General features: G+C 41.4%; 1 protein-coding gene across 2 annotated transcripts in view; it reads right to left on the reverse strand.

Annotated features, from left to right (window-relative positions):
- Nucleotides 1-466: 466 nt before the first annotated feature.
- Nucleotides 467-26,447, reverse strand: part of CRMP1 (collapsin response mediator protein 1) — a 49,951-nt gene continuing 23,970 nt past the window's right edge. For both annotated transcript variants that reach the window (XM_071556818.1, XM_071556819.1), the window contains exons 4-14: nucleotides 25,973-26,137; nucleotides 21,078-21,139; nucleotides 19,672-19,752; nucleotides 16,677-16,745; nucleotides 14,539-14,659; nucleotides 13,369-13,525; nucleotides 9,029-9,170; nucleotides 7,213-7,383; nucleotides 5,805-5,984; nucleotides 3,160-3,325; nucleotides 467-1,483 (exon numbers count right to left, since the gene is read on the reverse strand). In XM_071556818.1, the coding sequence (XP_071412919.1) occupies nucleotides 1,392-1,483; nucleotides 3,160-3,325; nucleotides 5,805-5,984; nucleotides 7,213-7,383; nucleotides 9,029-9,170; nucleotides 13,369-13,525; nucleotides 14,539-14,659; nucleotides 16,677-16,745; nucleotides 19,672-19,752; nucleotides 21,078-21,139; nucleotides 25,973-26,137 (1,406 nt within the window). In that variant the 3' untranslated portion in view covers nucleotides 467-1,391. The remainder of the gene's footprint in view (nucleotides 1,484-3,159; nucleotides 3,326-5,804; nucleotides 5,985-7,212; nucleotides 7,384-9,028; nucleotides 9,171-13,368; nucleotides 13,526-14,538; nucleotides 14,660-16,676; nucleotides 16,746-19,671; nucleotides 19,753-21,077; nucleotides 21,140-25,972; nucleotides 26,138-26,447) is intronic.

Below are 26,447 nucleotides of genomic sequence, written 5' to 3' on the forward strand. Positions count from 1 at the left end.
CCTAATCTCATGGCCCACACCTCCCACAGCATCTGCAACACAATTAGACGGGTAAAAAAACTTCAGAGAATTCAGGTTCACTCTCCTCAGCTTACCTGCAGCATGTCTTGATCATGCCATGCCTGGACACTGTCTTGGATCAGTCAGCAGAGAAAATCAGTATGAAGTCAAATAGAGCTTAGGTCAAACTGAAGCACTGCATACCACTAGTAAGCACATTTTAGTCAATAGTAAATGCAGTTTTTAGGAAGTACATTTTTACTGTGTGCTCTGTTTAATTAAGGCAGATTGTATCATGCTGTGGTATGCACATGGAGATATCTGTAATCATGTCTTTAACATTATTTGTGATCTCAAGTGATTCCTTCTATGGCATGGTGTCAACATAAAAGACAAATCCTCTTGAGTTTCTTCATTCTAAGTTTTCAATCACTGAGTCACAGGACTGGAAAGCAGAAGACGACACTTACCCATCAATTAATTTCCTTTATTTCACAAGCTTTGAATTCAGAAATTGAACCACAACTAGTAGATCTTGAAACGGTAGAGTAAGTAAAAATGCATGTGATTACAAAGGAAAAAATTTGTACAAAAAACTTTAAAAATCCGACAGCAACTTGGATTATCTGTAAGTACCAAAAATCTCATGCAGAAGGAGAGCACTACTGCCCAGGTGGAGAAATCCCTGCAGGGGTGGCAATGGCATTGGTATGTAAAAATTATGGCTCTGTCTAAAATGGAAACAAGAAGGACACAGACTTGGAATGTACCGAGTGGGAACAGACAGGTGCTACGGAGACCATTTGTCATTACGTGTCCTGATGACTTTCTGTGTCTGAGAGAAGTGCTTCTTGGATTTCTAATAAATTAAAGATTAAACAGCAGCTGCCTATACTACTCTACTTCTTACTTTCAAGATGGCCATTTTCTTCCTTCATAAGTGTTTTTGGTGGTGTTTCTCAAATACAGACATTAATCTTGGCATTGTGTCTAGTCAATTGTTGGCAACGTGTTCTAAAGGGACTCACTCACAGAATGCAACTTGCATAAATAACTCAGTAACATGCATTAACTACTCTAATACAGCAAAAGGGTGCAAAGGAACCATCATTCAGTTACGAGACAAAGCTAAAACCTGTAGTCACTAAAGGGGCAATGGAAGCACCATGCTTTAAGGTGACTATGGCATGAAAGCACAATTGTGAGGCAAGTAGTTCCAAGCAAACACACCACACTATTATCACCTCTTCTATACAAAAAAAAAAAAAAAGACATTTCCATTTTTATTTCCGTTAGTACCAAATAAAACTGTGGGCTCAATAACACAGATATTGAAGGGAATGGACATTATTCCCATGATACTTCATCCTTCTCTTTCTGTCCATCGTTTTTCAGCCAAGACTGGTAATATTAGAGCGACCACCAGGAGGCGCCACGATGCGGTGGCCAGTACGACGTGGGTTGTTGTCATCAATCTGAGCTCCTGCAACAACAGAGAAAGAAGAAACAAAGCTGTGAAAAGGAATAAACCATCAGCAGTGACATTTTACCTGGCTATGCTTCCCTCAGACCACCATCTGCTGGTTTCTCTTGAGCCAACCTCTGCCTGAAGTGCTCAAGAGACCTTCAGGCACATTTCTGTGCATAGCCAGTTGTCTTTAATGAGAAGTGTAAGATTAAATGTTTAGGATCACACTGATGCTCACCCTGCATGGGGAACTGTACTCCACTGAAGAAGAGCCCATGACAGCCTACAGACTGGGTTCCCTTTGCGAGATTAGACCCTGACAGAAAGAATCACTAACTGCAAAGAAACGCCCAAAACATGTATGTGCAGTGGATTTTTCAAACCTGATTCACTGATTTAGAATATCTGTCCCTACTGAGTCCATGGGTCAACAGTACAGTAAATCTGATGTTAGTGAGGAAAGGAGCACTGAGGTGATGTAACCTCATGCCCACTTCAAACTGTTTTTTAAAATGTTGAAAGGTTAAGCTTAAGGGGACAGCAAGCTTTCTGACAGGCTACATACTGCCTGATCACACTCAGCTTCCTAAAGGCAATGCAAGACTGCCATAAATGTGTGGAGTAATTTAAAAAGTACTGTAGTCTCTGGTTCTACTGCATTTCGCAAGAACCCAGTAATGTGTGATTGCATCATTTAGATCAAATTTGTACCACTAAATGGCTTGGTAGTACCCAGATTCATCAGTGGACTGTGAAACCACCGCTTCAGATGCTTATGAAAATCCTGCTGACTGGTTATTATACTAAGATGTCAAATTTCTAATCACTGTTTTTGCTTTTTATAGCTTCATATATATCTGCATATGCTCACCATGGCCCCAGGTGTATGGGCAGAAATATCCTTCAACTCACTAGAAGGGTTTTTTAAGTATTTGCTCTTCTTGGATTTTCCTCCAGAAGTTTCGTTTGGTTTCTAAGGACAGGATCTGTCAGGGAGGCAAACTCCACAAGGGAGAAAATCCAAATGACTTTCATAACATCATGTGGAAGCAGTATTCACCACTGGGGCTGTAGACTTTTGAAGGGTAAGGATTTGACACACTTGTAATCGTCTTCAGATGACAAGAATTATTTCCTGCAACCCCAAAGGATGATTTCCAATGTTTCTAATGTACCATGGAAAATGTTGTGGGCACCAAGAGCAAAGAGGATAAGAAATACTCCAATCTGCATATGAGCAACTTCTGCACACAGTTTATGACCATGGACAAGGACAGCTGAGGTTTCCATGTCTAGCAGTTTCTGGTGATGGAGCATCTGAGATGTCTGAGACAGAAGGGTTGCACCAGACCCGAGCCCCATCAGCTGTACACACCACAAGGGGCTTCCCTCACATCAACCAGGGCCTCAGCTAATTGCAGTGGGCCAGGTAAGTAATAATGGAAGATTGATGCAGAGAAAAATTTTAAATTGCAAACATCTTGAATATTTGGCAATGTGTAAAATATTCCAAAGGAAAGAATGAATAAAAGCATGTATGCATATGCATATATATTTGTTAAGTATAGGCATGCATATGAGTATATACAATCCTTTTACATTTGATTCAAGAAGCAATTACGATTGAAATTTATCACCAATAATCCATACTTACAGCTTTTAAATGTTTCTTGTTAGTCAGGCTGACTTACCTGATAAGCTGAAATTGGATTGATGGAGGTTTCTGATTGGTGGGGGTTGGTTTTTGGCAGGGGAGGATTTAGTTGAGGGTGCAGGAGTTGCGTATTTTGGCGTAGCTGGGATTTCATACACAGGGCCATCATACATTCCTCTGGAGACTCCTTGCAGTCCTCCCACCTAGACCAAGAGAAGAGTAAAAATCCATACTGAATGGTCCAATAATGCTGCCCAATGATACTCCTGCCTGTACGTAGAGAGCACTGAGCACAGAGCTCTATTCTGCACTGGCTGGATTGAAAACACATCTATACTTTATACATAAAGCAAAGCAGTTTGCTTTATATATAAAGGAAATTATAGATTCCTCCCTACATTTTTGTATATATAAAAATTATGAGATGCTTATCAGGCTTTCTTCTCAATAAATTGGGAGAAATGGGATTCAAAAGGACAAAGGTTGACCTAAGATGTTTGTTTTACGTAAGATCAGTCACAATCATCTCTTCTCTCTCCTTTCAGCTGCCAAATCACACTTGGGTTGTAACATGACTGATACCCATTTATACCAGCTGCAGCCATTTCTCTCCTACCTGTATTCCCCCTGCTCCTTCCCTTCACAGATCTCATTCTCTTCACTGAAAAGTGGTGGCAATTTTTGAATTAAATTTCAAATGTTTCTACTTCTTGTCATCAACTAAAAAGTGATTATAAGCCAGAGTGTGGCATGGGACCCATCTTAAAATATTTGTCCATAAAGTATCTGTCACTTGAGCTCTGATTTCAGTTCAAGGTCTCTAGATTTTTTCCCTGTACAGCAATATGATAAAAGACAATCAAAATAACTTCACTGTCCTTAAAAGCTTAAAATCTGAGAAATAACATTATAATAAGAACAGTTCCAATTTTCAGAAAGAGCCTGAAGCCACTGAATTGCAAAATCCAAAGCTCATCAAAAAGATCAGAAGTCCAGGACTGCAAGACTGTGGTTTCAGGGCCGTTTCCCCAACAGGTTAAAAATTAAATTAAAATACTGTATAGAAAGACCCTATTCACAGGGGTTTGATCTAGCTCTCACAGAAATCAAGGCATTTTTCTTGCTTTCAGTGATGGGGCAGAGGAGCCGCTGCCTTGCAGACTGAGCCAAAACTAATGCTCAGAGGAGAGCAGCTGCCAGTCACAGCAATGAATCCATCTTCCACGGACACACAAAGGCACAAATTTGTACTGTCATCCCTGTGCCAGGGATAAATTTGTACTGCTAACCTGTGCCAGTTTGCTTTGCAGTCCTTGCTTGGTATGGTTTTTCTATATTCCTGTCAAGCACTGACATGTTCCTATGGCGGCTGATACAACCATCACTGGGTTTTTCTAAATATTTCCAATGGATAAAATTTGACTGTGGGAAAAGAAATGCTGTCATGGATCTGCTCTCCCTTCCCCCGGCAGGCAGCAGAGGGAGCTGCAGGAGCAAAAACAGCAGCCCCTTTGTCCCTTTGCACACCTGGCCAAAGTATCAAAGGTCTCCCAAAGCCCAGGCCTGTCTGCAAGACGAAGGTTACTCAGCCCAGTTACTTTCGTGCAAACTCCTGCCAAAAGACACTACTCTCTGATACTTGTTTTTGAAGTGCTGGTTTCAGTATTCTAATGATATCATCACTAATTTAGACAGCACTCCCAGCAGCTAAAACCTTGAATAGCGAGTCTGAAGGGAAGGCCCATGTCATCTATATGGATCATGTACAAAAAAAGTGCAACACTGATTGGTATTTTGCAAAACTTTTGCAGGTTCATTTGCTTTTTATTGTGCCTTTTTTCCTAAGAAGCACAGAACTTTTTTGTGCAACTTGACAGATTTTTCATAATAAATGATGAAAGATGTGAACTATCAATCTGCTCATAGACTTCATTTCAACTGCCAGTCTCACAACCTATGATTTATGCTTGGTTGAAGAAAATATGAAGTTTAGTCAATTTTTTTCATTATCTATGTTCACACAGTGACTTTCTTGCTCAGTGGCAAGAAGCAATTTCCAAATAACCCCAAAACCAGTGCCCAGCCAATTGGTTTTCAACAGAGCAGCACTGACATAACAACTCAAAACCACAAGTGACCCAGTTTAATCTTGGTCATTTCCCAAGCTTTTTATTAAACAAAAGAGAAGTTTTCTGAGTCATGAATGCTGCTAATACCCGGCTCACTAACTGCACTAACAACAGTTCACAGATGCCCAATATAATGAGTATCTCTGGTTTACATGCTTTGCTTTTCTGCAGTGTGGCAGTTCAGTATGTAATTTAAAATTCTGCTTTTGTTCTGCTTAATCCTCCTCCACAAAAAGCTTTATCTTTTCCTGAATTTTAACTGAAAGTGAATTCTACCACTATTCTACCTCCCTTCAAAAGCCTGCACAGCTGGACATAAGTCAATTATGCCCAGCTGAAAATTATATGCTCTACACACTGAAGCTCCTGGTGTTAATGAAGTTTTATCAGTTCAAAAATTGCAGAGGAACCAGTTTTGTGGACATTTTTTGAACAAGTCATATACAGTCCATCTGATATGGACTCACATTTGCACAGTAACATTAAAAACCTGCACTACTGTGGTTCCAATGGGGTTTGGCTACAAAGAAGGTTAAACAGTATTTGACAATACCTTATTCCTGATTTTGATGCGCTGGTAAAGATATTCAGGGAAAGGTTTGCGAGGGATGAAGCGACCCATCCCCTTATTGACGTGCAGATTTCCATCTTCAAACACAATCTTCCCTTGGCTTATGACCACGAGTGGGGCACCATGGCACTCCATTCCTTCAAAGATGTTGTACTCAATGGCCTGAAAATCAACCAACATACTCACTGCCAGATCTCTTTCAATTAATACTTTTAACCTGTATTTTTGTCACAGTTTTAGACAACTGCCATTAAGAAATGTGTAAAATTGTTTTGTATGAAGGAAAAGTAATGCATTATGAAATTATTTTAAAGGATCTTTCTGATCAGACTTTCCCGGATCAGACTTTCCCTTTCCATTTCTCATTTTCATCAAGGCTTTCTCTCACTTGTCTTTGAAGACTTCTCTATTTTTCCACAATCTCTAGAAGTATGACAGCCTTAATATGAAGGAAAATTGTAACTCAGCTGCTGGATACCCGGAGGACATGGTCCCACCACGCATCTGCTGTGATGTGTAAGTGAATTTCAAAGGGGACAGAACACATATTTCTGTTTGAAAAAGCACAGAAAGGACCAGAAAAGCCTGAATCTAAATGAGAATAACAGGGCAGTTGATTATTACTTTCTTGAAAATAGATATATCCCAAGAAAGAGAAATAAAGAACTGGATCATCTACATTTACTTTTGAAAGGTTTCTAAGTGTTCTTGCCTTTTTAATATAAAATGCATTACTGAATTTCCAGTAAAACTTTTGGAAGAATTCCCCAGTGCAAAAGACCAAAGCACTGAGCAATAAGGTAACAACTTTGAGACAGACAACACATATGATAAAATCTGTCACAGTCAAAATCAACCTGACTGTCATTGACTAGTACTCTGCCCTAAGGGCAGAGGAGTATGTGGCAAAGCTCTGAAATTAAGCAAAAAATCCCATCCATGAAGCTGATTAGAGGTGTATTATCAAAATATTTTATCATCTCTCACGGTTTAGAAAACTGTTGATTTGATCATGCAATTTAAAGTATCAGGTTCCTTTCAGGTAAGCAAAAGAAAATGAGCTGGTTTAAAATTTATCCTCGTAGCCTTTTTTAACCTCAGCTGCAAAGCTGCTGATTTACACCAGTTTACAGATCTGCCACAAGCATACAAAAAATGCATAGGGCAAGGGTATATGCAGAGAGAAAAGACATCCTTTCTGATTCCAGTGTTTCCAGTGCAGGATTTCAACACTTTTGTGTCCTGAAACACTTACCCATTTCAGAATAGGAGTAGGCAGCTACCCCACTCCTCTGTTCCCCAGACATTTGGTGTTCACATGATTTAGATGAACAGCTGAAAAGCAACAGAGACATTCCCTTTTTCTTGCTGGTTTTCCTGTTGTCCTTACCGATTTATGGCTTTTGGCTGTTATAGTCTTCACCTTATCAGGGTCCCAAATAACAACATCAGCATCTGATCCTACAGCAATCCGGCCTTTTCTTGGATATAGATTAAAGATTTTGGCAGCATTGGTGCTGGTGACAGCTACAAACTGGCTCTCATCCATCTTGCCTGTGGCCTAAAAACAATGTGGTTTGAACAAAACATACTTATGAAATGGGGATTTAATATCCAGAGTCAGGTCAGGATGATACTGGAAAGCAGGTACTTTATAGATACGGTGATGTTGCATGAAACAGATTTCATCACACAGGACTTTATACAAAGCACATTATTTGAGAGTTTCAAATAAATGAATGTGTTACTCCTGGCATTGGAAACACCAACCAATGAAACCTTAATGCAGAAGATACCACCAAGGTACTCAGTTATCTAAGGTCCCTTTCTCTACACACTGATGCCTAAGTATGTTTTGTTCCTAGTCCTAGTAATTTCCATTTAAATGTTTAACCAATTTTAAAACAGAGGAACTTCTGTGAGTATTAAAAGCTGAAACAAAAGATCAAGAGTCCGATACTTTTGGGAGCATTTCTTGCAAATTATGTCCATTCTATTATTAGTATTACCAAACCTAAGTAATACAACCCCAATTATAAAGTCCTTGCCTGGAGAAATGTCACCAATAGAACTTTGTACAGTCAGTGATGGTAATCACAACTGAACACAACAGCATTTTGATTTCTCAGTAGAGTATTCTGAATTCTTCCCTGGCAATGAGCAAGAACAATGTTCTCAGAAAGAACAGCAGAGTCAAACTTTTTAGTACTAAATAAACACTTATTTCCTGCCTGGTAAAACATGAGGTTTGCAAAATATTGAGCTACTGAATGTTACCACCTGTAAATATGTTACAGCCTTTGTTGCAGGTCCTTCCCATTGAGGGAGGAACAAAAGAGAAGTATCACTGCCTGGCTGTGCTTTGCTTGCTTCCCTGCTTTGCTCCTACATGGCAGGTACCTGAAGCTGCTTCTGTGCTTGGAATCTCAATAGCAGTCCCTGAAAAAAGTGGCTATGAAATAGAGTCTGGAGAAGTGCTCATCAGCACACTGTAAACACCACCATTTCCCAGTTTGCAAAATGCACTCAAGCACAATGACTCCGTGTAAGGTAACGAGTGTGTGTGTGTGTGTGCATGGGTGTGGGTGTGTCTGTGTGTGTGTGTGCATGGGTGTGTGTGCGTGTGCATGGGGTGTGTATGTGGAGGCAGACAATAGAGGGAGAGTATCACTATACATCAGGATCCATGGAACCATCAAAAATTGCTTATACTGGCAGTCCACTGCAAAGTATGCCAGTATGAATCATGTGCAATGTTCTCCTTCAAAGCATTTCATCATTTAGCCTCAGGCTCAGCTGCCATCCATTTGCAATTTCTCGAAAACGATGAGACACTTCCCAAATTCAAACAATCCATTCATCACATTTATATGAGGTCCACTTCAGAACCATTAAGTTGCTCCAGATACTACATATCCCTCAGAAGCATCCGCTCTGACACAACTGGAAAATAGAACGGTGGAGTCTGGGAAGCCTCAGGTCTAATAAAACACAATCATGTTGCAGTGTCAGAAGAGAAATACAACTCTGAGTTTAAACGGGAAAAGGTTTTTGAAATAAGCGATTCACCTTGCAGTAGCATTCTCTCAGGGAATTCTCAGAAATATAATAGAAAGTCACTTAAGAAGTGGCCAGGAGTCTCCTGGCTTTCATTATTCAGCCAATACTCCATTTTTTTCAGTCCATAAAAGTAAGTAATTACTTACTACAGCCTTGTCCCAGACAACAGTCATCCTTTCCTCAATTCCATTGACCCCTTCAGGAATCATAGTGAAGTTGTCCTTTCCAATGGCTTTCTGGGCAGTGCTATATGGGCAATGTCCGCTCCCCGTCACCTGCAGGTCCCCACTGTGGAGTTAACACACAGAAGGTTTAGACCAGGCATCACCAAGGTGACCTTGGTCTCAGACAGGCTGAGAATGGACTTTCCAAGCCTACCTGCCAGAGGCATAGGCTGCAAATCATGTTGGCTACAGATCACTGAGGAGCAACAATAGCACTGGACATCTCCACTTTCCCCCAGGAGCACCCTGAAGGTCTGGATTACAGCCCCCTCTGGTTTCAGGCTGCTTATTGAGAGAGATCAGGCAAAACCCCACTAACCAGGCCAAAGGATTAATCTAGGATTAAGGAAATTATCAGAAGCTTGTATGAAATGTCTGCCACTCTCAAGATAAATTAATTCACAACCACATTAAAAAATAATGGCAAATATTACAGTGCAAAGTCATGAGCATCAAGCTTGTTTCCCTGTATTTCTCTCTTGCAAATATACTTTTCTGGCAAACTTTACATGAATACTTCTTATCTGACCTTCCAAAACAGAACCATGAAAATAAAAAAGGAAATTTTTTTACCAAGTAGTCTTCAAATTAAACAATGAAAGGCATAGTGCAAGTCAAATACATGCTCTGGATTATCTAACTTAAAGGTCTTACACAGAAAAAGGCATGAAGTAAAATGCAGAAAGTGCTATCATTTAATAATGTTTTTATTTAAGAAGTCAGGTCATTTAAGCCTAGAGAACATTTGTTTTCAGAGAGCAGAACTGGATCACAGCTGCTCTCGGGAATAAGGAGAAAGAACATAATCAATATGCGGAATCTTGCAAAAATAGAATGACAAAAAAGAAGATAGATTCTCCAATATCCAAAGGAAATAGGTGTTATTTTTAGCTCTTGATTAAGCTTATAGAGGCAAGCACATTAACACTCACAATGATTTCTCTCCCATCACAAGGGTGAGGTCCCCAAGAGCCTGTCATCCTCTTTTCTAACTGATTATGCAAGTTCCAACTCTGAAACATCTGAATGATTCTGGTCCACAAATTTAGATCCAGAAAACTAACAAAGAGCCAAGTACAGAAGAAAGAAGGGTCACCCCTCGGTAATTCTAATGCAATTTTCTGGGGTGCCAGCCTTAATGATTGCTGGCAGAGAAGAATGTTTGGCCCCTTTTCTGGTTCTTCACCATGCTCAAACCCATCCATGCAGTTTTTACTAGAAGCCAAACCCAAGAATTTAACACAGAAAAGGCAGCTACGGTTTAGCTTTTCCTCATTATTAATGACTGCCTGGTGTTACTCAATAGGATTAAACCAAATCCATCAGTTAAACACTCATTTATTCTAACACAACAGTAAAGTCAGAAGATTGCAATGCCATGTCTTCCTTTTTGATGCTCTTCTGTCAGCAAAGCTTCCTGTGGCTTACCCTCTCTTTTTTCTGCACCCTGATGGATACAAACACAAAAATCTGAATATCACAGCCAGGCCCTGCATCACTGCCCATTTCCCTGAGGTTATGCTGTGACTTTTACACCATGCTACTAGCTCCTACACCTGAAAGATAAAAAGGACTTGTTTCCTCTGAATTCCATTTTCCCTCTCTGACATTTAATGGCAATTAATGACATGCACTGCACTGCCCAGTCAAATCAATAGAAGATTTCTGAAGCTGAAGCATGTTGCTTGGGAGCTGCCCAACACCTCCTGGTTAACCACATGGGCACTCCTGCAGTCTGGATGCACTCTGCTGTCAAACAGGGGATAGGCACCACATCAATTAAAAACCTCAGAGTCAGAAGGGGTCACCACAAAATAAATGCCAGATTTGTCATCTTATTCTTCCCTACAAACAAGTTACACCTTCTGTGAAGCACCAAGACCTCCCATCTCTTGTTCCCAAGAGATGACATATCACAGCTGCAATAATGCAGCAGCCCACCATGGAAGATAAAAGCTAACTCAGGTTCATGGCCCACAGATGAAACAAGGACCAAATCCCATGAGGCAAATCCAATCTGCACACACCATGAGACATGCTGGGCTTTTGGACATTCAACTTTCCAGTGAAAAATGAACACTTTTTGGTGGAAAACAGCACAAGCAGTACACACTATACTTGCTGAGGAAAGATGTTTTAAAGCTATTTTAATGAATGTAAAACACTGGCAGCCAAATGAACAGTGCAATAGAAATGTGAAACACTGTCTTTACTACCATCCTTGAGTAACATTTCCTAAGAATGCAGGGCAGACTGTTAAAACATACAGTTCTTTTTTTAGTTGCACAATATAGATTTAAAGTATTAAAACTGAAAGCAGGCTAAGCTGCTGTCATTTAAGATCTAGGACTTTAAGCCACTAGGAAAAAAAAAGCCATTTTTGCATGCTTGAAGGATAATGAAAACTTCTATAACTTCTCAGTTGGTCTTTCTGAAGTTTATTTTAAAAAGTCATTATTTGGATTCCAATTCTAAATATTCTCTTGCTATTTTAGCTAATCTGCTTTGACCCACATACTATTATTTTAGGAATCTCTACTAGAAAACATATAGCCATGTCTGACAGAGTAGAGAGTCAAACATTTTGATAGACATTCACATGTACTGGTAGTGATGGATCAGACCAGGAAAGTAATTTTTCAACTTGTCCTTATTTTAGGGAATAAAAAGTTCAGTTATGGAAAACCATTTCTGCCATCAGATTGTCACAACAGAGCCACATGTAACTCAGAGCCCAACTGTGCATTTATTAATGCAGCATCATTAGAGCAGCTGAGTTGCAGCCTGAAGGGCTCTGCTGGACAGCACAGCCTGACCCACTGTGTGCAAGGAGAGATGTGTGCACACCACAGCAGTGGCACTGACTGACAGCAGCTTCCCATCACGTGGATGTGCCCATCCAGCTCCAGGGCACCAGAATCACACATGCCAGCGCCTTACATTACCAGCCACACTGGCACTGCTGGCCACACCACCTGCCTGTCAGTCATGGGGAGGAAATGTTTCCTGAAGGCCACTGGGTAACTTTTAAGGTTCAAATTCTACTGCTCTGTCTAGAGCACTGGAAATCCCAGAAAGGGGAGGCAGGGGGTGAGATGAATGCCACCACATGGAATTAAGTAAAGTTTTGGATGGTAAGTTGAGTTCATCACCCCAGTCCTAGAAACTTACTCTGGTGGGACTTCAGCTGTGAATTTCGTATCATTTCAGAACAGATGGTCTTTTGCTTAAGCTAAAGGAGACCCACAGTTGGATACAGGCAGGAAATACTTTCAGAGATGGGTTTACAGTCTGGGTTTCTGGCAAGGCACCGGTGATATCTTCTCTTCTATATGAGAAAGACACTTCTCCCTCTTGCTGGCCACATTCCTTTCACTCTCTGTAGTGATTAAAGTTTCCCTGCCAACCCGAAGGCAATCAGCCCATATCCCTATCCTGTTATAAATGATGGCCTTCAGTTTCCAGTGTGACTCCAACCAAGTCCCTGATGGTCTCATACCTGCTCTACATATACCACTTATTTTTACTGTCTTCCAGCTTGAGGACCCTGGAGCTTATAAAGACAGAAGGCAAGTTAAAATTAAAAACAAGGCTGCAAGAACTAAACACAAGTAAACCTGTATGATTTTGGTCCATCCCAGATGAAGGCAAACTACTATGTCATAAGTTTTCAATATGCAAGAGCTAAAACCAAAGAACTCTACTACAAACACAAGTTAGTTTAGGACAATTGATTTTCAGAAGAGCACACAGTCGACAGCCCTGCACCAGGGAAGTTTTCTCAGTTCTAGATTTCACAGACAACCCTCATTCCAGGAGCTCTGCTTGCCGGATATGACTGGGGCTTAAAACTGAGCTTTTCTCACAGGTGGGGGGGTCTGTCCACCAGATGGTTGCTTATGCTTGACAGTGAGTGTGTATTAACAATTCAGATAAAGAAAACAGCTAGAGAGAAGAGAAAGCTGTTTTGAAGACTGTCTAGTTGTACAACTATGAATCACTTCAAAAGCAGAAAGAATTAATTCCTGAATAGCCAGCAGTTGCCTCTCTATCAAGCTAACCATGGAGTGTCCATGACTGCTCACCTGACTGACGGCCTAAGCATAAGGATGTAACTATCCCTGGCTTTCTAAGTCCCTTCTCTGCTGTTTCATGTACAAGACTGGTCCAAAGAAAACCAGGCTGATCACTAGATGTTTCATCCCATATGGCTTGAGCACTTGCCTCATCATGAACCCGTAAAAGAAAAAGGGAAGTCTTACCATGCTAAGAGCGAATTTAAGTGGTCTGGAGTGGTAGGATCAGGGCTCAGAGGTGGTGAGGTCACAAAAGCTGCAGCCTTGGCCCAGTTTTTGCTCCAGTAATGTGTCCCATCTGTCCCCAAACTGGCAGTGATCGGCTCTCCAAAAACAAGGGGTCCTTGGAGAGAGTAAGGATACAAAGAAAATCATTACATCCTATTCTCTTTTCAGCACGTTACACTGCTTGCTGCATGCAGCCATGTATAATTCACGCACTGCTACATGGCCAGGGTAGCTTGCAGAAAATTAAGCAGCCCTAGTTTTGTCTGTTTGATAAAAAATTTATCAGGAGTCTCTCTGAGCTACACATGCTTTTCATCAGCATATTTACAAATCTCTCTTTCTAATCCAGAAGGAGACAGTTCAGACCTGGTATTAATTTGTTCTGTTTTAATCACAGCCACATTCTCTCTTTTGCTCCAATTCAGAGTGCATTGGGTGGTGGGTTCTTCAGCAGACAGATGCCTTTTTACTACTCCCAGGTTGGGCACAGCACCAGCAGATAGCAGCAGATGGTCCCCAGCCTCCCAGAACACAAATGCCAAGACGGTAATTTGCTCTTTGACTTTTCCATATTGATCACGAGCTTTGTAGTATCAACCAACAGAACAGTCCTGAGCTGCAAATGCAGGTTCAAAAGCAGCTCCTTTTGGTTGCTTTGTAACCTGGATCCCACCATGGCCCCAGCAAGCAGGGGGCACATCTGGAGGGTCAGCTTCTAGCACCATGGCCAGGAGTGAGCTCCAGGCATCTCTAACAGCAGGGTCACTGCCCAAGCCAACCCTCAGAGGTAACAACCTGAAATACTAGCATGAACAATGTGTGAGACCCTGTTAGGAACCAAGTATCTTCCTCCCATGAATAGAGATACAGCAGTCTAAGGGAAAACAGGATAAAGAAGAATTACAATGCAATCCCCAACAGGGCAGTTTGTGGGGAGAGCTTTTCAACTGAAAAATGTACAAGGATTTCCCCTCATCTTTTCCAGCCCTAAATATTTAAGAGTGTGATGGTGCTACGATTCCTTGACAGCCTCTCCCTGTTGCCTGTCATTTGGGTCAAGATATTTTACCACTGAGCTTCTATTCAACAAAACCAAATGAGTTTGGGGGAGAAAAGGAAGGCACTTACCTTTCTTTCTGGCAAGTGCAATGATATCAGCCGCACTCTTGCTCATCACCTTGGTGATGTACACTGGGCAGTTTATTCGACTGGCAATGGTGATGGCACGGAAAACTGCTTCTGCTTCAAGCTGAGGAAAACAAAGAGGAAAAAAGTTAACTGTAAATGCAGTCTGAAGAAAAAAATGGAGGACTGAGCCATTTCTGTTCAGCAACAACTCTTCAGAGGTTCATTCTACTTCCTCCATACAGAGAGACACAATGCTGAGAAACAGGGAGCTCAACCTCAAACACTTTGCAGTAGCATAACCACAGTCAGGATGTACTCAGCAGCAGGGCACAGCTGCCCCAGCACAAACACGGCTCCCTGCACCCTAGGAAAGGTCATGTCCAAGTAGCTGATGCAGCTCCTTACCTCCCTACCACCTTTCTGCTTCACACTCCTATCCTGCAGTTGAAAGGAGAATAAAAGTAAGGAAACTTTAACCCAGCTTGAAGACAAACTCTGAGTTCTCCCTGGCAGCTTACCCTAATCTTTACACAATGATGACAGTGAATGCAAAGTATTCTCAAACAGCAACTTCAGCACTATGGACTGAATTTAGTCCATAATCCAAAAAATGGCTTTGAAGCGTTGCCCAGCAAGTCCCCTCTGTCAGCCAGCGTAAAGGCAATCTCTTCTCAGGGAGCCATCTGGGACATAGGCACACAAAGGAGACTTCTTCAGACGTAGAAGCAGCATTTCCCAGCAGCTTTGGAGACTCCTTTCCCCAGCCATCAGTTTTATACCAGACCCTTCCCAGATGCACTCACAGTATTGGCATTTTAACTCCTAAAATCCTGTTGTGACTGAAAATACTGACTCAATGGGACAGAAAATTGTCTCCACGAGTTGTGCTAGAAAACTTGAGCAACTTAGGCTTTCCAAAACCACATGGCTTAATCCTTCACAGTTTTGTGAAATATTTTCCCTCAAATCAGACTGTCACTTCAGGTTGTCTGAGGACTTTTATCAGCACATTTGCTCTGGAAGCCACAAATGCACCTTGAGAAGAGCTAGGAAGGAGGCAGGGCATTTGTCCCTCAGCAATGGGGCTGAGGCAGACAGATGCATGGCCAGAAAGATGCAAAATTCCTTTCTAGGAAACTGCAAATGCAGATTTTCCTTAGGCTCTTGTTCTCATTAAAAAGAAACTACACAATTCTTTTAAAATAATTTAGGTGGAAGCTAAACAGTGAAATGGAAAACTACATCAACAGTTCAATAGAAGAATGCAACCAATTAAGCTCATTCCTTTTGCCTTGGGGAGAAGTTATATAAAGATCTGCAAACCACAACAATCTCTTCAAGTTTAGCCTCAAATCCCCAGGACCTCATCTCTTTAGTTTTCAAGGAAAGCAGTCACTTCCCACTACTGCTCCCCACCATTCTATTAACAGTCTGAACTGTGTATACATTAAGGGGCATTCTCATGTCTCCACATTTTCCTTCTCATTAAATAAAACCTTTCCAGATGCCTGAGAAGATCCACACCAGAGCCTGGATTTTATTATAAAGGAGTTGCATAAAAACGAGCTGCCTCGCAGCATCTTTCCATTCTCATGTATTTCCTTTCTACACCTGCATTTCTGCCAGCAATGTATCTGCTAGCATGAAAGTAGATTTATATGTAGGCATAATATCCATGGGTATATACATACACATGCATCTTATAGGAGTTTTTCAGCCAAAGCACTTCAATAAATGCCAAAGCCTAACCCTCAGGCTGCATTGCTGATTTTTACCCTAATAAGCACTTTTTTTTTTTGTCATCACAAATCAAAACACAAAGGCAACACTTAAAAACTACATGCACACCCATGCCTAGGGAACCAGGAGCTGCAGCTCCTGAGTGTGCAAGGACACATATCCCTGGACTGAGGGAACATACCTGCTGCAGCATCAAAAGTGTTTTTCAGGCAAACAAACAAGCTGAAAGGAGCTAGATTTTTCAGGCTTTGAAGAATATTGGAAAAGGCAGTGGGAGAAGCAGACTGCTGCCTTCCCCCATGCACCCATCCATCATCTGCACGTACAGAAGCCAAGCTCTGATACCATGTGTTCAACAAAGTATTTCCACAAACAACAACATGAGTAAAGTCTCTTACCTCTTCAGGCCTGCTCAGGGCATGTCCCTCAGGTCCAGTGATTCCCATCTCCAGAATACGCTTTTGTTCCTGGAATGCAAGAGATAAATGCTGACACAGCTCCAGGATGAGACCCTTGCACTTGGCATCCTCAGGGAGATTAAGAGCCATATTGTCTGACTGCCCCTTTTAATGTCTGTGTAAATGCAGCTGCATAAGCCTGCCGAACACTGAAAACACTGGCTCTAAACTGGTCCTGTGCCACCCAGCACAGCCAGCCCAGCTCTCTGCTATGTGATAGAGTGTATTTGTGTCCAAGTCATTGGGCTGCACCACCAGAAACCTCCTCTGCTGCCCAGAAAGTCTTGCTCGACATCAAGACACCAACCCAGGGAATGGGCTTCAACCAAAACTCTAAATAGTAACTATGGATACTTCCAGCCTGCAATTCCTTCTCTACTTGCCCAGGTAGAGTAACTTGCGCTGTTACACTTCTTAACTTTCAGCATTGCTGACACTTTCAGTTCTCTGTAACACTTTTTTTCCTACACAGTGAATCACTAAAATTATGCTTTCACAAAAGCAAAACAGTGCTCTCCAGTTGTGAGGGCACCGTGTCCACACCAAAAAGCCCATCTTAGGATCAACAGGGGTTTTTCAGAAAAAAAATTTGTGCTATTCAGCTTCACAGCAATGAGGTGGGTTTTTTTGGTTTTTTTTTTAATAGACAAAAAACTTCATTTAATTTAAGGCCAAGCAGTGGTACTGGGATACATTTCCCTTTTTGGAGAAAATGGTGGTCAGCCCTTTCTGATATGAGGTTGGTCCAGGCCTGAGAGCAGAAGTGGGACCACAGCTGTGGATGTACCTCCCACCCTGCAGGGCTCTAATGAGCCCCGTTCAACAATGTAATGACTCTGTGACACAGACAAATAAATGTCCTCTAGAGACCAGGATGAAGTTACTGAACATACTTGAATGTGTCATCTAATAAATATTTAATCCCAGGTCCCTGAGGGTGAAAAACTCACACATTTGTACCAAGACAGTCCAGTAAAACCTGAGCAAGGCAACGTTCACACATATTTAGCCTTTGCTGCAATCAATCAAGGCTGAAGAGGCATTGATAGGAATGTATCAATCTGAATGTGTAAGAATATTTTGGTTAGAAAAACATAAGGTTCCATAGGTATTTTTAAAAACAGCTGTTCTGAATCACTAATGCAATGGCTCTAAGCAGTGCCAGTTAAAGGTTTCAGATAATTAAAATATAGCAAAAAATGAAGTTCTAACCACATAAAAAATAGCAAGTTGGCACAGAATAGCTACACAAAGCAGGACATATTTGCAACCTGAAGGAAGTCATAAAATAAGGTCATGTGACAAAATAACACACTGTAAGAGGGTGCTAATAAACTAGAATATTTGGTTGACAAGATCAAATTTGTATTTTCACACAGGATAGTCCTGAAAAAACTACCTGCAGGCAGGTTTCTTTCGGTAAACAAATAATCCTTCTAAATAAAAGCATAAGGACTGACTGTGTGAGACATGGCAATGGTGAAGAAATATGTTGATATATAACATAATTTACATCTATTTACTACTTCTTTTCCTAGTATTTTTTCTGTCCCGTATGTTAACATTCCATGGCTGTATATTAAAGTTGATCAAACTAAAAGCTAACTGCAATAGATTTGTATCAGAAATGCAATTTCACAAGTCTGTCTTCATTTGAATGGGAAATGCATCAAAACATAACAGGTGCCATTTGCCTTGTTTTATTTGGCCATTCCTACAGTAATATTGACTTAATCATGTTTCTTATTATTCATTTTCATTCTACTGGATATTTTATGTTGCATTAAAACTATAAATTATGTATTTAGAAGTTTTAAATCATTCTAAACTTCATGAGAAATCACTTTTTTCACTCTCTTGAGTCCAAATGAGAATTTTACCCTGGTTTCTGAGGGGGAAAGACACAACTGCACTGAATGTGCTTTTTGACTCCTTACTAGTAATTTTTGATCCCAGTGGTTATTTTGGCCAAACTCAAAGTTAAATGTGAACGGCAGCTCTCAATGGGGGTAAATTCTAACCAGGCAGAAGGAGGACAGAACCCCACAGAGGGAAGAGCAAAATATACCCAAGGCAAGAGTCTTCAGCACCCCCAACCACTCAGACATTCCCTTGAGATTCTCCCTTAACCATGAGACAAGGTGGGTTGCCTTGTCCAGACCTCAAAGGCAGCTTTAGCTATTGTAATTTCCTTGTCAGCCCTGCAGCCTAGTCCTTGGATAAGCCAGCAGATAAGCAGCTCAGCAGATAAATCACACGGCTCACTCAGCCTCAGGGACCTAAGAGGGGCTTGGGGCACGTACAAGGGATCAGAGGAGGGAGACATCTCTGCAAGAGCCTGAAAAGACGCATCTGTCACAAATGCATAAAGTCACAACAACACCCACCCAAACCTGCCCACCCTGTTTTGGAGGAGAATCCTGGCCTCTGAAGGACCAGCTGGAAGTTTGCTGTCGACAGCTGTCCTTGGGTTACCTCCTTCTGTGCCACGGCACAGATCAGAGTTACAGCTTGCTCCGGTGTGAGGACAGCAGCTACCCAGGGGACCTGACCTGCAAAGACTGCACTGAGGGATACAGCATGTTTTAATGAACATACTAAATTGGAGCCCAGTTTCCTGGTTCAAAGAGCATGGATTACACTTAAACACACATTTTTGAAATCTACAGAAAATCATGACTGTTCTTATTCACAAACTTGAAAGATTTATAAGAATATTCTCAAAAATAAATAGGTCTGTGAGCTTTAAGACCCACTTCAAACTCACTGTGCTGCTTATGCTGATAGCTGCAGCAAGAGGCTTTAGCATAAAGCTTTCCAGCTCTACTTTTTGTCCCCAAAATTTCTGAACAAGGGTTTACATTATTCTGCTTCACTTATACGGATTCAGAATAAAACACCTCACAAAGTGAAGGAAAAATGACAGTTCACTCACCTGAGCTATTAAGTCTCCATTTTCAGCATGGACCAGGATAACAGCCCCAAGACTCTTTAGAAAGGTAAAGGCTTCATAAAGCTGCAGGTAGTATAAAGAAGGAGACACTGCTGAATAAGGAAAACACATTACTTAACACACAAAGCCCTCTGTTCTCCTCAGTTTTGTACCTTCTATGCTGGTAATCATCTCATGAATAGCAAATTACCTCTTTTCAGAGCCTGAGCTTCACTGCTTGTTGTTGACTTAACCACATCTGTACAGACCAGCCAGGAACCCAGGACAAGTTTCTGCCCTGCTGCACCAAGACAGGGTGAACAGCCCCAAGCAGGGCTGAATTTCCCTGGGACAGAGAGTCTGTTCCAGCCTCTGCACTGCAGGGGTGCCTCACCATGTCCTCCCACACAGACCTAAGGATAGTGGGGTTATTTTCTGTAGTTTTAGCAAATGTAATTTTTCCTATGTACTACAGACACTTTTAGTACAGATAGAACACCTCTTTTCTGAAGAGTAGACATAGTTTCTTCAGTGTCTACTTCTGCACTAGGGCACTCCAGGTAGCATGGAATGGGTCGCAATACACAGCTTGCAACATGAGCATTTAAACAAAGCAACAGCCATTAGTCCAGCCACACATTAAACATTTTGATGTATTTCTCTCAGCAATTCCAACAGGGAGTTGAATTTAACAGGCATTGCCTCCAGAGAATATTTATATAGTATTGTCTAAAATTCCAATTAAAACCACATGTATTGGAGGTGTAGCAACAGTTATTTAAGAGACCAAGAGCTGTAGCTCTGGGAATAAGTAAGAAAGAAACATTTTCTCAACTGAATAAGTAAACATTATTATTACTAACAGATGCCATTGTCGATTTCCAGTGGCCTGATACATATGAATGGGAAAGCTGAAGAGTCTGGAATCTGTAATGAGCTCTGGACAAACAAGCTCATTGTTATCTCCAGCCCTAATGAGACAAGGCCACCTCCCCCAAACAGCAACTCCACTCAGCTGCTTGCAGTAACCAAGAAACTCTTGAAACCTCAAAACTGACACTGCCTCAAGTGCTTCATCTTTTTCTCCTACTCTGACCTAAAGCTCTTGAAAGGTTACTGTAAAATCAAATGAGCACAATCCTGAGCTGACCTGAGTGGATCCAATGTTGGGAGACACCAGAAAATTGCTAGCGAGAGCGAGTGTCGTAACATGAAGAAACACATGCAGGTGTTCTACACAGCTCAGCACTGACCCCCAGAGAGAAGTCCTCCCACTTCACATTTCCCCCAGTGCCACTCAGGTTCAGTGGGATTGTTTCCCTGGGATTCAACCTCAGCAATTCCTCAAGCGTTGAGAGATGAGAGAAGAAAGCACGGATCACAGCAACGAGAAGCATTCAGAGTAATACCTGGCTGTCGGACATTTGGTAGAGATCTTTGTACGCCATGTAGACTTGAAAAGAGTTCACACCTGTTCCAAGACAAAATTCAAAGGTGTTGCCATGTAAGTGGATTCTTAAGTTGTATTCAAACAAAAACTTCAAGGAGTGCCTGGACTAGGCTTTTCACCACTGATTGCAGAAAACAAAGTATGGGTTCACAGCTGCATTCCAGCTGCTAGGACTTGAAGCCTGTATGCCCCTCTTCTCTGGGGGAATTTGTGGGATGCTGTGGATTGCCCATCTCCAGCCCTGGAGCAACCCAACCACCACTGCAAACAGGACTGCTTGTAGCCAAATCACAGACAAGCAATGGTGGCTAAAGTGAGCATGTGAAGTTTGTGAAGTCTGAAAAACCTTGTGTAAGGTTCTGTGAATCACTGGTTTCTTTTCAGGTTTCCTTAGCTGATCAGGAAAACATTTCAGCTTGACCTAAACTGTTCTTTTTGATAGATAAAACTTCTAGTTAAGTTCCCCCAAAGTGATGAGAAGATGTAGGAACTGTGTATCTGAATGTGCAGACAGAGTTGGTTTTTCTTTACCTTACTCCCAAAGCACCCAGCTTAGCTGATGGTAGACACTAGGAAGGAGGGGAAACAAAGCCTGAAACTGGTTTTACAGGCAGCTCACCACTTCTCTCCTTCCACCTTCCAAATGCTGGCAGTCATACAAAATCATGAAGGATGGCAGCCTCAAATTTTAAAAATCATAAGAAATGCTAGTGTTGAGTGTTGGCTGCCAAGAACCAACTGCATTCAAATCCTTACAAGTTTTGCTATTTATTCCAAATATTTGGTTATTTATACAGGTCTGCATTCTAACAGAACAAGAATTAGAAAACATCTTCTGTTCATAATTTCCATATATATGAATTCATATTACTTTATAAATTTGTCTTACTCTTTACCTACTGACAAGATCCCCAGTTTGGTAGATGGACCGTTTCAGACTTTTCTGGCTTAAAACAAAAGTAAATTCTAAGCTGTGTATGCTGCATTTCAAAATGGCTGTGATGAAAACTTTGCTTCCTGCGGCAAGGAGAGAAAGAGATCTCTTCATGTTATTTATGTTATCTACACAAAATGAATAAGGCACTCTGATGAAGATGTAAGTCCTTCATGAGTGCAGAATGAGCAAATACATCCTCAGGCAGAGGGTATGGCTGCTCACACACACACACAAAGAGAATTTGTTTATTCCTAATTACAGGACTAAAATACCCCAGGATACATGCAGGTTGAAACACTGAAATGATCCCTGGTACTATGTCTTCCTGCTAAGTCCAGGCAGCTCAGAGAGAAATACAAAGCAGGAGCTGGCCACTTCTTGCTGACTTCCATGCTGAGAAAATCCAGCCTGAAACATGGACTCCCATCAGCCCATCCTTTCTTCCTGTCTTCCTACTTATTAAGTCCTCAGAAAACACACATGGCCTTTACTAACTGTAATCCTTCCACCTATTCCTCATTACAGTTTTGAAGTACTCAGTATGATCCCATTTTACAACACAAGTTGACCACACCTTCCCTGGGGCCAGTGCTTGCAGCCTCATGCCCTCAGCTCTGTCTCCGACAGCAGGACCCGGCACATCCACCCTACCTGCCTTGGAGGAAAGCTCAATTTTCTCTCCTCAAACTCACCCCATATCTCAGATGTCAGCGGCACCCTGGAGCCACCTTGCACACACAAAGCAATGAGAGGTGTGTTAGGGCTGGCCCAAGCCATGCTTACTAACCTCAGAGATGGCATGGGACTGAATCCTCTCCTACACATTTCACTGTAAACAAAGAGCTGGGTTACCTATTGCTCTCCCTTATCCTCCAAGATCTAGCCAAAGGTAATTCACTTAATTCCAGTCCTTCAGGAGATAAGGCAGTTTTCTCTGAGTACTGTGGTTGACAGAGGTACACTGATGCAAGTAACGCATATTTTCACCCTTTTTTCTTTTATTGCCTTTGTATCCTCTGAGGTCCTCTTCAGACCTCAGTAAAATGACTGAGTTTTGCTCCCATTCTGTTTGATGTACTCCTTCAAATCAGTAAGAGTAGAAGGGATCCCAGAAGGGATCCTGGGCCTGCTCCTTCCTCCAGTGCAGAGAAGAGTTCTCCCATGTAAACACACAACCATACAACCCTCAGCTGCCACCTCAGACACATTCACAGTGGAAGAGCATCTCGTAGGCTGCCCTTACAGCTAACAGGGGAGATGGTGTCAACCATTCTGTCTCTGAGAGTACCTATACCACATATAAAGAGCACAAAGTTACACATAAAGGTATCCAAAACTCTTTGCCTTGATCTGGTGTCTTGACCTACTCATTGGAATTCTGCAGCTTTTCAAAATCCTTGGTCCATGGCCTATTGACCTTAACATTTAACATCTGTGACACACTATATTCTTGTTAACACCCCACTTCTCTCACACCAGGAGTACTCAACAGGATCCCCTCCACATTTCAGGCAGAACTACAGGTTTTTTTGAACAGCGATAAAGTCAAAGAAATCACTGAGGCCCCTGTCAGCAATTTCAGGCTTTTGTTCCTTTGCATATACTGGAGAAGACCAATTCCAAAACAGCTGCAGAAATGCTACAAGCCTGAGTCTTTATAATCAGTATTTGGTTCTACAAAATTTCCAGGCCCTTCCAAAGCTTGTGTCTTCTTAAATTAGCTTTGTATTGATTTAAAACTGATTAATTGTTCAATTATACCTAATGACAAGGCACCTCAACAGCCACCCTGTGAGCTCCCTGTTAGTCATGCTGATTGCTTTAGACATATGCAGCACTGAAACTCAATGAGCTGAGCCCTGTCACTCAGCTGCTTCATCCACAATCAGCCGACAACAAATTCAGTCCAGATTCCCAGCTGATGAAAACCAGGGTTACTCCACTGACATCAAGTCTATTTGCACCAGCTGGTTCAAATGTTTCCAATTATCAGGAAATATCACCCATTAATCTGAAAGCCCTTGCCACACTGAAGTATTTCCTATTGTGCTTGTGCTTTCATACTCATTCTTACCTTATGTCTCCTGATATAATGGCTCTTGCCACTAGAGAAGCCCCATCATACATCCTAGTTCAGAACTGAAGAACAGATTCCTGCTTCCCCTGACAACTAAAAGGCAGGTCAGATTTTTATTGAAAACTCACATTTCAATAGTTGGAGAAAACTATTAAACTGTCTGCATCACACTTTTAATGTAAACCCTCAGGCAAATTTGGGAGTGCTGAGCCATCTGTGATCGAGCAGCTCTGGAAAATACCACCCAACACTTGAAACAAGGCACAGTATAGTTGTCTGAGAGTATAGTCAGCTAATGCACAGCAGTGGATTCACGTTAATGCTGGTCACAGAGCAACAGCACAGACCTGCCACAACCAATGCTGACAGATGTCATCACCTTGTAAAAATCACCTATATTACAGACCTATGTAAGACCAGCTGCAGTTTCTCTAAATTATGTGCAGTCTTAACGACTGAAGTGTTTGGTTGCCTAAAATCTGGTTATACAACACATGTACTGCCAGCATCCTGTGATATGGGATAAACTTCCCTAGGTGACTGCACCTCCATGGCTTCTCAGCAAACAACTGCTCACTTAAAAATAGCATTTTGCTTTGTGTTTCTGCTTTGACAGTACATTTGTCCACAAAGAGAATCCTTCACATCTAAGTCATCACTAGCACCACACATTACGAAGGATGCTGAATACACATATCATTTAAGTTTCCTAATACAAGGGATCATTCTGATTTGCCCATAGAAATGGAATACCATGTCAGAAAATACTACGTAATTAATGTATATATTTTCAAGGAAAGTATCAAGTGAAAAATATTTGAAAATATGTATTTATGGAAAGAAAATCCATGCTGTTATGCCTAATTTTAAGGAACAAGATCTAAGCTAGGTATTTTCTGAAGGCTAGATCAAATAGCCCACACATGGGCATCTGGTGCCACCAAGATGCCATCCATATATCAAACTGGCATGCATGGATATGTATTTATGAGAGCTTTCATTTGTGCTACTCTGGAGTGGCAGATGGAGCCGTACGATAATTCATAGCATCTCACATGATAGAAGGTACACCTCTTAACTGAACTGAGTCAAAATCAGTTGTCTTAAAGTCCTAAAAAAGTGACCTTTTTTTTGGAAGTGTTGAAACAAAGCATGTTCTAGTAACTTCAGGGAAAGCCACTGGAAATGAAGCACTTGAGAAAATCAGGACATTTTTTCAGTATTAGGTACCTAACGTTAGCATCCCTTTTTTCTAACAACTTGAACCTTTTTAAAAATACAGGTATGTTTTATTAAAAAAAAATCAAGTCTCAGCAAATTATCCTAAGTCATTGCTAAGAAATGAGATTTAGCCTGTAGTGACAGTTTCACAGACACATGTGCTTTTACATATTTGGACTTAATTTGAGGCAGCTGAATCTCAGATTCCAGTCTAGTTAAAATTTGAACCCCTACCTTGAAATGTTTCATTTTTTGCATTCTCTAAATAGAGGATCTGAGGTGACTGGGCTGATTATCCTAAATGCTGATCTCTAAGTTTACCTTCAAGTAAAATCTACCTATGCAGCAATGCCTGAGCCTATTTCCACATGTACAAGCAAGCACAAAATTATGCATTTGTATCTGACAACCACACATTTAAATCTTCCATGCCTATATTGCACGAAGTTATATATATGCACAAAGTTTTAGGTTCATTTTACACAGCAACAAGTGGAAATACAAGTTCAAGATAGTGCAGGACAGCATAACCAGTGCCTGTGCATTGACTAAAATACTTCAAAACTCCCTGTAATATTTCAGTAAAACAAAAAAATATTACTATATTTCACTCACTAACCTTTGTCTTGCACCAGTACTTCCAGCTCTTCTCGAATCCCATCATACCAGCTGGTGATGTCCACGTGGAGTGAGTAATCACAACAGGATTTGGTATCAGCTGCCTCATGCCACTTCTCAAAGGAGGTCAGTAAACTCGATCCAGGTTCTGGAAGCACATGGTCAACTGAAAACGAGATTGAGTGTGTGTTAGCTGGACAGCATGCCCACTGTTCAGATTTCATCAGTGCCTGTGAGTAAGCAGTCTCCCAGCACCTCAGCCAGGACAGCAGCCCTGGAGGCACTTTGTGTGCAGACTGTTCCTTTGGGGTGTCAGCCAGGTCCTGCTGTCACAGGTGCAGCAGACTTTGTGAACGGTCCATACTAAAGATAACTCTGGCAACCTGCTTGGGGCAGGATCAATAGATACACAAAGAGAGAGCCAAACACCTCACAGTTTAGGAAACATTTGTCCTTCTCTTTAATGTTTTGTAAGA

The sequence above is a fragment of the Pithys albifrons genome, chromosome 5 (genome assembly GCF_047495875.1).
Source record: "Pithys albifrons albifrons isolate INPA30051 chromosome 5, PitAlb_v1, whole genome shotgun sequence".
NCBI classification, from domain to species: domain Eukaryota; kingdom Metazoa; phylum Chordata; class Aves; order Passeriformes; family Thamnophilidae; genus Pithys; species Pithys albifrons.